Below are 14,779 nucleotides of genomic sequence, written 5' to 3'. Positions count from 1 at the left end.
GATTCACATCGTACTTGCATATCGCCCCCTAATGGGCAGGGAGGAGAATTTATGACCAAAAAAATGACTTGAATATTGATCTGTTTCTAAACCACACTTATCATATCATGTCTGAACACATGGATTTAACCACTGGAGTTATATGGATTACTTTTATGCTCCCTTTATGTGGATTTTGGGGTTTCAACATTTTGGCACCCATTCACTTGCATTGTGAGGACCTACAAAGCTGAAATATTCATCTAAATATTGTAATTTGCATTCTGCAGAAGGAGGAAATTCAAACACATTTGGGATGGCATGAGGGTGAGTAGATCATGAGAGAATTTTCATTTTTGGGTGAACTATCCCTTTAAGTAGTATTGGACAGTTTCCCCATGTATGCTGGAATCTTGTTAGCTGCTTTTCCTTCACTGTTCCAACTCATTCTTTGAATTTATATGGAAATGTATATTTCGTAAAGAGACTCATAGGCACAATAAATGTTTGTCTACTCAACTAATTTTAAATGTTTAAGCATAAGCCTTTAGATCACAAGTTTTTAAGATCATGAAAAACATTTCCAGACTCTTTATTGGTTGTGTATGTAATTGAGCATTTTCTTTTTAGACTCTCAGAAGAGAGTAATTAATGGTCACCAGAAGAGGGCAGGGCTTCTCAGCAGTGCACTGCAGTCTGTTCAGAGGAGGTTTGGGAAGGATTCAGTCAGCAGTTCTGAGGTAGGGAACACAACAGATATTTCCATGCCTTGACAGGATGCATGTCCTGCTGTGCTCCAAGTGCTCTCTATCAGTGATGCTTAGGGCATGTGATGGACAGACTGATAGTGAATTGCTTAGCATGGGAGAATTCCTTCACAGGTGCCCTCACACCATCCCAATGTCATCAACGACAGTTGCCCACCTACCCTGTGGCACTGTCTCAATCCTTTCTCTAAATCAATTTGGATTATTACAGCTGAGTACACCTCAGTGGGCAATGTAATTGATATTTGTTAATTCTTTCCATGGGAACACTCACTAGAACATTGCTGTTGAAGGTTAAAGAATATGTTATTGTTGTTTTTCCCCCTTGAAACGCGGCCCACATCATTAGTTCCCACCGCCGAAGACGTCGCCATCTGGAAAAGGATGCACAGAGATTTTACTCACGCACAAGGGCATGAAATTGCTGTTTCTTTGCAACTGCTGCTATCTTCGTCTCCGCCACGGAAACGGGGCAGTAATTATAGGCAGCCCCGACCTGACGAAAACATTCATTTTGTGTTACTCTGTATCATATCAGCTTGTGACAGCCTATCAGCTGTCTTGATGAATTGGCCACCTCAAAAACATGCTGCTTGTAATTTTGTGAGTATTGCACACAGTTTTAGGCATTGTGAGTTTATCCTGGAAAGTTTTATAAATGTAGAAAATAGCCTTGTTGTTTTTTTGTTTTGTCTTAGAATTATTAATATCAGTCTGAATCTGCCGATATTGGAAGCAGATAATACTAGGGCTTATTTTTTCCAGTTCAAGCTGTGTACTTTTTTCTGTTTTCAGTTAAAAAAAAAAAACACTTAAGAAAATAAGATATTTAAATATGTCTTTAAGCATGAATCATTCTAATTTGAAACTTAACTGTAAACACTGTTTAAAAACAAACAAACAAAAAATGAGACTAAACAGTATAGATTTATAATATTGGCCATCATATTGGTTATCGGCCATAATAAAAATAAATAACGCCCCCCAGAATAGGCCAAAATTTCTATATCGATGCATCTCTCGTAAAAATAAATAAATAAATATATGCACAGTTGAATTCAGAAGTTCACATACACCTTTGCCAAATACATTTAAACTCAGTTTTTCACAATTCCTGACATTTTAATCGTAGAAAACATTCCCTGTCTTAGGTCAGTTAGGAGCACTACTGTATTTTAAGAATGTGAAATGTCAGAATAATAGTACAGAGAATTATTTATTTCAGCTTTTATATTTTTCATCACATTCCCAGTGGGTCAGAAGTTTACATACCCTTTGTTATTATTTGTTAGTATTGCCTTTAAATTGTTTAACTTGGGTCAAACGTTTTGGGTAGCCTTCCACAAGCTTCTCACAATAAATTGCTGAAATCAGATTAAGGTCAGGGCTTTGTGATGGAGACTCCAACACCTTGACTTTGTTGTCCTTAAGTCATTTTGCCACAAATTTGGAGGTATGGTTGGAGTCATTGTCCATTTGGAAGACCCATTTGCGACCGAGCTTTAACTTCCTGGCTGGTGTCTTGAGATGTTGCTTCAATATATACACATAATTTTCCTTCCTCATGATGCCATCTATTTGTGCATTTAACAATCTTGTTAATTTGTGATTGTGTCCTTTTGATCTTTTCTGTTACTAGATATTTTAGTCTATTACATGATTCCCATTTGGTAGGTGATAAATCTGCCAATGCTTCCAACATTTTAAAATGTTTATTTAACATATACAGTCTAATCCAGTAGCCTGTACACCAGAGAACTAAATGATGCAGCACAGGGCAAACTTTCCTCATTTCAGGATTCATTTCAGATATATGCTACAGACTAATTTTATCTTCATAATGGAAAGATAATTAACATAGCTAATGATCAAGTTAAGTTTATTACACATTCACCAACAGCCTAAAATGAAGCTGACAATTTTATGTTATCATCAGAGGTGGTCTTTTTCTGTGGAAAGTAATTAAAATGGAAATCAGTGTGATGTTAATTGCAGAGGGGATGCTGCTTAATGTGGCTCGCGTACGAGGCCAATAAGTTTGCTGTTTGGTAAATGGAGTAATTAATGCTATATATTACTTATGATTCTCTAAATAAAGGGATGCGATTAGGCGATGATTCAGTGTTTATTTGTCAAGACAGGGCAGTAATTACTCCTGTGAACTTCTTAGTAACATTTTTTAATCCTGCCATCCATTTGGCATACACAAATGCACAATTTTCATCTTGTTTTATAACTTTTCACTAGAGTTGTTTTTTTGCTATGACCACCAATTTTTTTCTCATTTTGCTGTGGCAAACAGCAATCAGCAGTATGTAGGTGAAACGAGTAGATTGAGTGTGGAGAAACTGAATAACAAATTTATTTTGTTCCCAATAATATATTGAAATGATTTTGAATGTTTTGAAATGTTGTCCTTCTGAGCTGTTTTGCTGTTTACTTCAAAGTTCTTTTTGTAAAATGCCTTCAGAAAGTGTTCACTCCCTTCAAAGTTTTCATGTTTCATTGTTTTAGAACAGAGAAATATATTTTTGCTTTTTTGACACTGATTAAAGTTGAAACAATTTCTACAAATTGATTTATTTGAGTTATTATTCACAAAATAATTGTTTAAATTTAGTATTAACCCACTTAAAGTCTATATTTAGTTTATTGGTAACACTTTACAATAAAACTATTTTTGTTAAAGGAATAGTTGACCCAAAAATGAAAATGTACTCATCTTCATGCCATCCCAGATGTGCATGACTTTCTGTCTTCTGCTGAACACAAACAAAGATTTTAGAAGAATATCTCAGCTCTGTATGTCTATACAATGCAAGTGAATGGTGATCAGACCTTTGTAGCTCCAGAAATCACATAAATGAAACATAAAAGTAATCCATAACACTCAAGTGGTTATATAATAACCTTTATAATATAATTATCATTTTTTACTCAATCTCCACTTTCACTTTTACATCTGAAAGTCACATGTAGTGCCTGTTTAGTTTCACTTTCACAAGTGAAAGTTTCAGTGGAGATTGAGGAAAAAAAAAAAGGACTTGAATATTGTTCTGTTTCTCACCTACACCTATTATATTGCATAAGGGTGAGTAAATGATGAGAGAATTTAAATGTTTGGGTGAACTATCCCTTTAACATTAGTTAATGAATTACAGTAGGTATCATGAACTAACAATAAACATACAGCATTTATTAATATTGGTTATTATGAATTAATAAAAATTCAGTTGTTCATAGTTAAGTCATTTTAGTTTATAATGCATTAACTAACATTAACTAATATGCAACTTTTACTTTAAATGATATAGTAAAAGTGCTGACATTTTTTAACTAATGTTAACACATTTTTGTGTAAAGTGTTACCAATGTATTCATTATTTAAATGCACCTTTTGGTCAAAAAGTGGCCAAAAAAATCCACTGTGACTTTTTATAGGCACATTGGTCAATAGATAGCATATGTACATAGTCAAAGAATGCTGAGATTTGTTTAGAAAACATTTTCATACAAACTCACTTTTTAGCAGTCTTAGTTTTATTCTTGTGCCTTAAATTCATGCTTGTCTCAGTATGAGCTATAACAGTGATGGATTCAGTACTCTCACAGTGTACCATCTAGTCTCTGTACTGCAGTCAGTGAGGCTGTTGGGTCGGCTCTGAAAGGACACCACTGTGATGATTGGTTTAATGAGCCTTAAAGTAAATCTGGATATGAGCAGGCTGGTGGTGAAGTACACAGGCATCCTGAAGGGCTAATGCCTATCAGTATAATAAATCAGCAGGACATAGAGCATGGCGTGGGTCCAGCAGCCACCTCACACTGTGCTTATATAATACTTTAAGTTAATTAGTGCACACTGAGGACTATTGGAGACAGCTTTATTGTATGGTTAAATAGCCACTAGCTTGTTTTTCCCACATGAATGCAATTTGCAAAATGTTATTGTCTCTGTGCAAACCTAATAGCTACAGAAGACTTTACGTATATATAATTGTCCAGTTGTTCACCTTATAATGTGCCTTCATGTGTTTATGTTCATGTTGTGTGTGTATTGGCTAAAGGGGTTTGTGTCCGTCATGGAAGCCCATCGGCGAACTTGTGAGACCATATTTGATGGCATGCTGAGGAGTCATGCACAGGTTTATGGATTTTTCTTTTTTTATAAATGTGTATATATTATATATACAGTGTGTGTGTGTGTATGTGTATATATGTATATATATATATATATATATATATATATATATACACACACACACTCACACACACACATTTCTTGTAATTGCTGTGCCACTGAAATCCATCAGAAACAGTTTAAATGACTCATTGTGCTGTGCTGTCACATTCTGTGTAGATGATTCGCAGTGAGAATGAGCGTATGGCCATTCAGTGGCTAAGAATAGAAGAGGACCTGCTCAGGGAGAGGGGCCTCTTCGGCCCCGGGCCAGGAGTCTTCCTCAAACGGGGCTGGGTGCAGAACACTGCCGAAGGGCGCAACCGTACGCGATCACGAATTCGTCGAAAGCAGCTACACCGCTCCAAAAAGGTGAACCATTGTGGTCGTACCTACCGGGTTACCACAGTCATGGCAAACCTGGAAATATCAGGGGGATTTCTAAACCTGAATAAGTTATTGAAATTAATAAAATCTTGTAAAGTTTTTATTTTTTTATAATAATTTCTTACTCGAAAATCTTGTTAGAATATAATTCTTCGCATTGGCAGTGAGGTAAGATACAGAAGACAAGTGTGAAATAAAGAGTGTTTATTTCTTAAGTTGCTTTTTTTTTTTAAACATAGATACCAGCACTGACTTCAGGCCTCATTCAGAAGAATCTTGTTGAAGAAGGCATGGGAGTTACAGAAGTTGTTGAGGCTGATTTAGGTATCTCATTTTCTGTGCCATTTTTATTATGACTTATATCATTTTTGTATTCTGCAGCTCCAGCTGTATCTGCACATCTATTTTAAAGCATTTGTGCTTTCGTGTGTACCCCAGACCCTAGGATCCTGTGTGAGGCAAGCCACGAGGTAGAGGAGCAGTCTGGTTTGACCTTCTTCCCTGTATTAAATGAAGTCTCGCTTCTGTCTGAGGATTTCTCAGAGCAGTGCATGGACACACAGCTCATTCTGCAGGAGCTGGTACCCAATGAAGAGGTGAGAGTGACTACATATTCATCTCAGGGTTTCCGCTGCAATTAAAATAGTGATTTCCCTGCCTGGAAAAGTCATGAGAATGTATTTTTACAATTATACTCATAGACATTTTTATAAGATACAGTATAAATGTATATAAATGGTTCTAGTTTTGCTCTGTTCTGAATATTTATTTTTTGTATATCATAATTTATCATTATGTCTGTTGAGGGTCTTATTGGACACATTTGTACACAAAGAAGTATAAATGCTTGCATCTATTAACTCAAAGACTTGGTACATGATATCCAGATGGAAACCTGCCGCACTTATCTCTATGAAATTTTTATTATTTTTTTTTTTTACATTTTCATCAAATAATCATGAATGAAAGATCATACTCAAATAGCGTGGGAACCATAGCATCTCAAAGTACTTCTTGTTACTCCTGAACTGCCTTCCTTTTTTTACATCTTTGCAGCTTTGGTCAAGTTATGGTGTGGTATGAAAAAAAACAATCACGTGCTTCAGTAAAGACTAGAGCCTGATAGGGCTCTTCAGCATTAACAGGGTGAAGAGTGCCTGGCAGAAGTATTAATAAGGAACAGTAGGGGGTGATGTTTGCTGTCTTGTATTCATTCAGAATGTGGTGTGTCCTGCTGTGCTGCGTGTCAGCCGAACTGCCCTCTCCATACTTATTAATACAGAAATGCACACTACCAACATCTGCATTCTTATAGTAATTCCAGAGACCATGTGATGGCTGGAATTTACAAGCACAATATATTCAGAGGCTTAGCTTTTTATTTTGCTCAAAATGGAAATAACTTCACAAATACAGTATTATGTATTATCAACCGTGGCCTAGCCGTTCTGACACATTGAGCCATGGAGCTCACGTGAGCAATGTGATTTTAAGTGCAGTTTGCATAATATCCCGATCCACTTCCTCCCAATTCTCCCCATCATTTCCTGTTTAAATCAGTCAATAAAAGGAGGAAACCATTGTTTTAAAATATAGAAATTAAAGGCTCTGACTGAAACCTGAAAAATGAGTGAGGAATGCATCAAGGCATCTCCGAATCAAATGTTTACGTAACATTCTGTCTAATTAAATGCCCTAATTTGGACTAGTTTTTGACTGTGTCTGATGGAGCGGTGTAAAGCAGTAAATTAGTTTACGTATGTACAATTAATTTTTTTTTTTTCCAAGTTATGATAGCATTATAGTCAGTAGATATTAGCTTGGTTTATATGTAAAGCTTTTAGATCATTATAAGTGACATTTTTGGTGCTTTGGAAGCCTGTTTAAAAAAAAATTCTTACATGGTACCTTCATGCAAAAACTCTGCTTGTTAAAGGGTTAGTGCACCCAAAAATGAAAATTATCTAATCATTTACTCACCCTCATGCCATCCCAGTTGTAGGATGAAAGTGAATGGTGCCAGCATTTTTAAGCTCCAAAATCCATATAAGGGCAACATAAAAGTACTCCAGACGACTCTGGTGGTTAAATCTATAACTTCTTAAGTGATATGACAGGTGTGGGTGAGAAACTGATCAATATTTAAGTCCTCTTTCCTTCACTTTCCCCTTCTGTTTTTGGTGATTCACATTCTACATACATATCGCCCCGTACTGGGCAGGGAGGGGAATTTATGATTAAAACAATGACTTAAATATTGATCTGTTTCTCACCCACAACTATATCGTATCATGTCTGAACACATGGATTTAACAACTGGGGTCATATGGATTACTTTTATGCTCCCTTTATGTGGATTTTGAAACTTCAAAATTTTGGCACCCATTCACTTGCATTGTATGGACCTACAGAGCTGAAATATTCTTCTAAAGATCTTAATTTGTGTTCTGCAGAAGAAAGAAAGTTGTACACATCTGGGATGCGAGGAGGGTGAGTAAATAATGAGAGAATTTTCATTTTTGGGTGAACTATCCCTTTAAGTCATTTACTGACTCCACAATAAGGCTGCCTTTGTTTTCAGACACAGCAAAAGTCTATGATAGTAATGATAAACCGTTACATATATAACAATTTTTCTGGTGTAAACTCCCACCTAGCATACCTCCTCCGACAGCCTCAAGTATGACCTTGCTGTAAATCCCCAAGAACAGACAGAATTAGGAGCGACTCAGGTCAGGGCTGATTCTGTTTAAAAAGCTCTGTCTAAAACCAAAGGCCGTCAGGTGGACCATATATTTACACAAGGCCTTAATCAATTAGTGTGTTGCTATTGTTGCTGTGTCATTGATTAATTCTGGTAATAAACAGTGGGGCCTTCTCACTGTGCTGGTGAGGGGACGCTTGCGTGGAGAGGAGGCTCTGATTTGATTTGTATTAATTATGGAGCGGCTGGCGGAGCGGCTGGACCCCATATGTTTCTGAGATGCGGATCCCCGGAGCCCAGAGCCACGGTGACTCAGGGCTGAGGCCAGGTGCAGCTGCTTGGTGTGAAATGAAGGGAGATACAATTAGCCGTGCATAATCGAGAGGTTTTGTGCAAACTCCGCCTGCAGACGATTGGCACCGTTTCACAAACACGCCATCCATTCAGCATTTTTGCTTTTTCGCCCTTTAATTTTGGTCTGTCCACCATGTTGTTTAGGTAATGAAGTAGTAACAGTGATCAATCAACACCAGAGTAGTGCTTCTTTGACACGTAAGCCCCAGGGCACAATTTAAAAGGCAAGCTGCAGTGACACTTTGTACAACTGTTGAAAACTTTGTGTTTGCTTATTCATTGTATTTGGCTGCATGTAAAGGAAATTTCAACTACTATTTTTTTTTTTAATGGCTCAGTGCAATACCGTGCACAATATGGATTCCTGTATAAGCTACTCGAAACGTGTTCTAATGTAATGTGTCTGTCTCAGGTCAAAGCCAAGCACTGCGTGGTGGTCGTCAGTGGTCACGTGGTGACTGAAGGGGTGCTGTTGTTTGGGAAAGCTGACCTGTACATATGTGAAGGCTTCACGTTGACCTCCACAGGAGATTTGTGCTGTAGAATCCATCATCGGACCAAGTAATGCTACTGTTCTCTTTTAGCACTTCTCTCCAGCCAGCTGTCTTTAGTGGCCATCCAAGATCTTGCTGTATATACAGTGGGGTTAAAAAAATCTGAGACCACTAGTGAAAATGCTTCTGTTTTTGCAGTCTTTTCTAATTGAATACATTTTCTATTATAAATTAGTTTATCAGCATAACATTTTGTGTGAAAAGTTGAAAAATGTACTTCAGTGGAAGAAAACCTGACATTTTATACAAAAGATTTAACATCATCAAAATTATTTATTTGATCAGTGACATAAAATGGTGTTGAATATGAATATTTATTCATTTTACATCAAAACTATTTTTTTTTTTAAATCTTAAAACTTTAAGATGTTTATTTCTAGGTTTAAATTATATTTAAAATCCCAGATTTGTATATTCTAACTTTTGAACCCCACTGTTCCTATACATACATATACTGTACATATAAAAATGCACAATTCAGCGATAAGTTGTTGTATTAGTAAAACATGATATTAAAAGGTATTAAGATTTTTTTAATATTATCTATGAGATAGAACCATTTATGTACAGTATTTGCGATTGGATAAACAGTATCTCAATATCTTAATGTTTTCTGAATTTATTCAAGTGTGAGAGACTCTTATATTTGCAACATGATGAATAAAGAGAAAAGCTCTGTGAGCACAAGCTGCAAACGCTGGTCATATGATGACATCAAAGAGACCAGTTTCATGCGCTTCCTGCTTGAGGTGAGAATCCAAGAGTAGCAGTGTTTTCCAGAGTTATTTATTTGCAGTTCATTTATTGGGCTTCATGTTTAATTTTTGTTCTATTAGTTTGTTAAATTGTTTTTACTTATTTTTTTGGTTTTGTGTCTTGATGCTTTAGGACAATGCTCTGGAAATATTCTTGAAGAACGGGACTTCAGTATTTCTGGTATTTTTCAACAATGATCACGTTAATGCCTATAAAAGGTAAAGTGAGAGAGTGTTTGTGCATGTAAAGAACTGTGTGTGAGGTCATACAGACCAAACTGATTTCTCTCGATGTGTTCTTTTTTCCAGGCTTTGCTCTGTGGTCTCCTCATTAAAGGGAAGAGGGGTCTCAGAGACTGTACTTAATGCAAGGTGAGTGTCAAAACGGACAAAATTCCATCATCTACTAGTCCTTCCAGACTGCTGCCACTTTATTGAGAGACTGTGATACTGTTGTATTGCAACAGACAGTGTTTAGTGGTTTCAAAGTTTTCAGAAAGGTCATTCTCGTATGTGTGTGGTTTAAGTATTGACAGGAAGATTCTCAATCCCCTAAACAATATCCAGGAATTACACTGAAACTACAATTACGGCAACTTCAGCACTTCCTAGCAATTAAAACAGCTTATGTAACTGTTCAAAGTCAAAAGCAGCCAATGCATCTTATGATTTGATAATTGTTAATTGTCTGTAAGGGTACTATAAGCTTTTTCCCTGTTCATTGCTTGAGATTTTGTTTTGGTTCAAAGTACTACTCCTTTACTCACCATTTCAGTTTCCTCTCAACTTAGTTTTATTATGTTTAGTTTTCCTGAAGAGAAAATTTATTTAATATCAAAGTTGTCCTGTTTTTTTTTATATTTGAATATAATTATTTTTTATATAAATTAAAAAAATTTAAATAAACAACTAGATTTTAGATTTTAGATATTTATAAGAATTTATATTTGACAATGTATGCTGTCACTGGTCACCAAGTGTTCCCACAATTTTTAATCACCTTTGTGCCTTCTAGTTCATTTTACTTTAAATGGTTCTATGGTGCGACCAAATACATTTTTAAAAGTACAAGTATTCCATGTAGTCTCTCTGTTAATTTGGAAATGTGCATAGTAATTGCATTTAGCATAGATTGCATAGAAAAATGCTGCTAAAAATAGTTTTAGATGAAGTATAGCATGTCACATTGCATTCATGTCAACTTCATTAAAGGAGCAATATGTAACATTGACATCAAGTGTTTAAAATGGGTACTGCAGTCCAAATTCAAAATATTGGAGAGAGTTGTCTCCCCCGCCCTCCTCCTTCCTAGATTCCGAGCTCATGCGGGTTGCCAGGTTGAGGACATGCAACAGGAACGAGCAAACTGACAGTGGCAAGCGACGAGCCTTACACTCTTAAGTTGATCAGCTAATGTATACGTTTGCAATGTTTTTATTGTTTGCAAATTATAAACCAGCTCATGTGGATTTTTTATAACTCTGTCAGTGTTAGCTAGATGTATTGCTGGCTTCCATGGCTGCAGCGTGCTGTGTTTGCCTTCTAACTTGTTTCAAATCTGGCAACCCGGGGTGTCCAAATACTACTGGGAAATGGGCAGTGGGCGGGATCACACAGGCTAAAACACAAACAGAAATTCCGGCCCAGAAGGGACATTTCAAATTAGAATATACTGGCTGTAGCATTATTTTCGGAGAAGCCAGTTTTTCTACTTGGCATGTTTCCTAAATCTCTGATAACATATTATGATAATTTTATGCTTTAGTACAGTAAATATATTACATATTGCACCTTTAATTTTACTCACATTATTTTCAAAGCCAGAATTGGATATCATCAATCATTTTCATTTTACAGCATGAAATGTAATTTGATGCATATTGTTTTTTGTTTTTTTTCTAATGGTACATAAAACAGATTTTCTCAGCCTAAATTTTATTTCTTGAAAAACAAGAGGAGATACAAATGTTAAAACAGTGTTAACATTATGTAGTATTAAGGCTGTATATAAAAGACCATTTATTGATATCTCCAGCAGGTCTGCCTTGTTCTTTATTGGAAATTTGAGGTGAGATGGTAGTCTGCTGCCGCCAATTTTCTTGATTACCCCGCGCTACTGAGTTTGGCGAGATCAGCCCTGAAACGTTACTCTTCCATTGTGACCTATCAAAAAGCTTTTTTCTTCTGAACCTTTGTTCCTCCTCCTTACATCTCTCTAGACAAGGTTTGCACAAATCTCCCTCTCTCACCAAATACAGATTTCCCATGGTATTCACAGAGTTTAATCTTTGCCGTCACCCCGTGTGTAGGCCACAGGGTTGCTTTTGGTGTTCAGCTTCTTCAAGTTGGGCAGCACGTGGATGCACTCGGGTACCTCTATGAGCAAAGACTGGAGACTGGTCAGACATTTCATACCCAAGTTCAGAATCTGGAGGCTTCTCAGACTTCCTATTTCAGGCGATAAACCAGCAGAGTATAGTTTGTTGTTACAGAGGTTGAGGTTGACCAGAGATCCTAAGTGTCCATTGCTTTCAGGCAGCTCCTCGATCTGGTTGTTGTGAAGATCTAGCCAATGGAGACTGGCGAAATGTCCAATGAAATCTGGGGTTGTTTTCAACTTGTTCCGGCTCAGGTCAAGTTTTTCTACGTTGCTTAACTTTAGGAGGCATTTGGGAAATGTGGTGTTGCCTGCATTGCGAAGATCAAGCCGTAGTTTGCCCTCTGGGGTAACTCACATGGCATTTTAAGCCATTTTCAATGTGGTCTTCGTACCTTTGGCTGCGCCCGCTCTCTTTCTTTTAGCCATGCAGCTGCAGAGACAGATTAATGGTTAAGCATTTCTGAGGCAGCAATCTGATTAAGTCTTAACCCGAATTGTGTAATTATTATCTCAGGACCTCATAGCTTTAAACATGTACAACTTAATGATGTGACAGTTTAGTTGTTTGCTTAGGAATGGAGATATCATGTTTACCCAGAGGCAGTATTTCAGGGGCTTGCAGAAGTGTCGGGCCATTTGGGGAATGACTCACTCACCCATTTCACCCTAAAGGGATCTTTTCGGATAATGCCATTCTCTAATTAAAGCTAATACCAGATAACAGTGGGTACGGCGAGCACTGAATGCATATTGTGGGAAAGGTGTATTAAAGCTGCGTGTGTTTCAGCTGACTGATCCAGGGTGGCACTAGTAGTCTGTGTGACTATAAAGAGAGTCAGATCAGTACTTTGATAAATGACACTGGAAAGAGATTTCAACTCACTCTCCTCATATCTGCCCATTAAAAAGGAGGAGTGGCTGCATTGTAATCCCTTTGGCGACTCATTAATCACATTGGTGGATGGGCTAATATGGTTCATTCCGTTTCTACTAGACCTTTGTTTTTGAATCCGTTGCATCCGAGAGGTGCAATTACACAGAGCTGACCATCAGTAAACCTGAAGTAATTTGCAGCCAAATAAATTCTTGCTAATTGACAAATCGTCTTAATCGATAGAAATGTCTCAATTGACTGTTTAGTGGGGGAAATCTTTCAGTAGCTTAATTCTAATCCTGTGCCAAAGATATAAGAGTGATTACTAAACCTAAAACTGAATACTAAATTAGTCAGGAGCTAAATTTCTGATTTCTAATTTTCTTAGATTTTTTGTCATTAGTCTGTCATTGATGTACACAAACTTCATAACAACTTTAAAGAGGCTTTTATAAACAGATTACATTTGTGAAAACCATCAATTTGCTCCAACCACCTGTTTTTGTCTAGGATTCATTTCATCCCCTTTCCGTTCAAGAAATAATTTCTTACAGTTTTTAAATGAGGTTCATACAAAGAACTGAATTGCCTGAGAATCAGGGGAGGATCTTCAGACTCATGTTCAAAAGAAGCTTTGTGTCCTGTTTAACTTTGTTGCCAAGCAACGCGTTTGCCGGGTGCCTGGAGATTTATTGTCCTGTGACAGGACCCACACAAAAGAAAGACGAAAAAGTATTGTTGCAGCATTTGGGGTTCTACACTCCCTCACATTACATTTCCACATTGTTCTCTGAAGTGTACATTGGCAAGTTAGTTTCAGGTTAAGAACAGTTTCAGTCCACGATTGCCTCGATTGAACTTACTCTCCTCTCTCCTCTCTCTTTTCTTTAATATGGGAATAGTTGGTGATAAATTATTTATTTATTAATTATGTCATTTGGAGCAGACCTTAGAACAGTTTTACTAGTTACTGTTTCACTGCAAAATCTTCTGCATGCATGCGTATCAATAATCAGGTGTGATTCTGCATGTGGTGGAGTAAGAGTGATGTTTGTAATCTTGTAATTCAATTATCTGTGTGATGTAGCAAACAAACTTCTTTGTTAATAAAATGCTCTTTTCTGTTTATATTCAAAACCTATAGATGGCACTACCTACTTGAAGAAAAGCTTGCCCTTGTTTTCACAAGAATGTGTGGATGTTTCCTATGGCCCTTGTGTTTGATAAAAGACAGGCCCTCCTTGTTTTAAAACAAATAACAACTTTCTTTTTTTATAATTTATAATTATATTTATTTATCACACATTATACGTTTGCACATATACAGTGAAATTCTTTTTTTCACATATCCCAGCTAAGCTGGGGTCAGAGTGCAGGGTCAGCCATGATACGGCACCCCTGGAGCAGTTAGGGTCAAGGGCCTTGCTCAAGGGCCCAACAGTGGCATCTTGGCAGTGCTGGGGCTTGAACCCCTGACCTTCTGATCAGTAACCCAGAGCCACCACTGTCCCAAACATTTTTTTTTTCACATATCCCAGCTAAGCTGGGGTCAGAGTGCAGGGTCAGCCATGATACAGCACCCCTGGAGCAGATAGGGTCAAGGGCCTTGCTCAAGGGCATCTTGGCGGTGCTGGGGCTTGAACCCCTGACCATCTGATCAGTAACCCAGAGCATTAACCGCTGAGCCACTCTGCCCCACCTTTCTGTCCCATAACCTGTTGCCATGCAACCAAAGCAGACTTATGATGACTGGTTCAGAATTTTGCATATTCAGTTGCATTCTGTGATCATTAACAAGTGAACAGCTCTGATAGCATTACATGTCAAATAGTACTTTTCTTTCTT

General features: G+C 37.2%; 1 protein-coding gene and 1 pseudogene across 5 annotated transcripts in view; one reads left to right on the top strand and one right to left on the bottom strand.

The window, feature by feature from the left end:
• The window catches only part of LOC127413583 (WD repeat- and FYVE domain-containing protein 4-like), a 61,116-nt gene that overhangs the window by 31,561 nt on the left and 14,776 nt on the right, over positions 1-14,779 (top strand). For 4 of the 5 annotated variants that reach the window (XM_051650838.1, XM_051650836.1, XM_051650835.1 and 1 more), the window contains 10 exons: positions 610-719; positions 4,814-4,891; positions 5,107-5,298; positions 5,553-5,637; positions 5,752-5,909; positions 8,784-8,932; positions 9,554-9,674; positions 9,814-9,899; positions 9,990-10,052; positions 11,716-11,748. In XM_051650838.1, coding sequence (XP_051506798.1) covers positions 610-719; positions 4,814-4,891; positions 5,107-5,298; positions 5,553-5,637; positions 5,752-5,909; positions 8,784-8,932; positions 9,554-9,674; positions 9,814-9,899; positions 9,990-10,052; positions 11,716-11,748 — 1,075 coding nt within the window. The remainder of the gene's footprint in view (positions 1-609; positions 720-4,813; positions 4,892-5,106; positions 5,299-5,552; positions 5,638-5,751; positions 5,910-8,783; positions 8,933-9,553; positions 9,675-9,813; positions 9,900-9,989; positions 10,053-11,715; positions 11,749-14,779) is intronic. The other variant, XM_051650837.1, reaches the window with a different exon arrangement.
• On the bottom strand, positions 10,059-14,775 carry LOC127413587 (leucine-rich repeat-containing protein 18-like; annotated as a pseudogene).

Source organism: Myxocyprinus asiaticus, chromosome 23 (genome assembly GCF_019703515.2).
Source record: "Myxocyprinus asiaticus isolate MX2 ecotype Aquarium Trade chromosome 23, UBuf_Myxa_2, whole genome shotgun sequence".
Classification (NCBI taxonomy): Eukaryota; Metazoa; Chordata; class Actinopteri; order Cypriniformes; family Catostomidae; genus Myxocyprinus; species Myxocyprinus asiaticus.
Note: the sequence above shows the minus strand (reverse complement) of the source record. Positions and strands in the feature narration are given on the sequence as shown.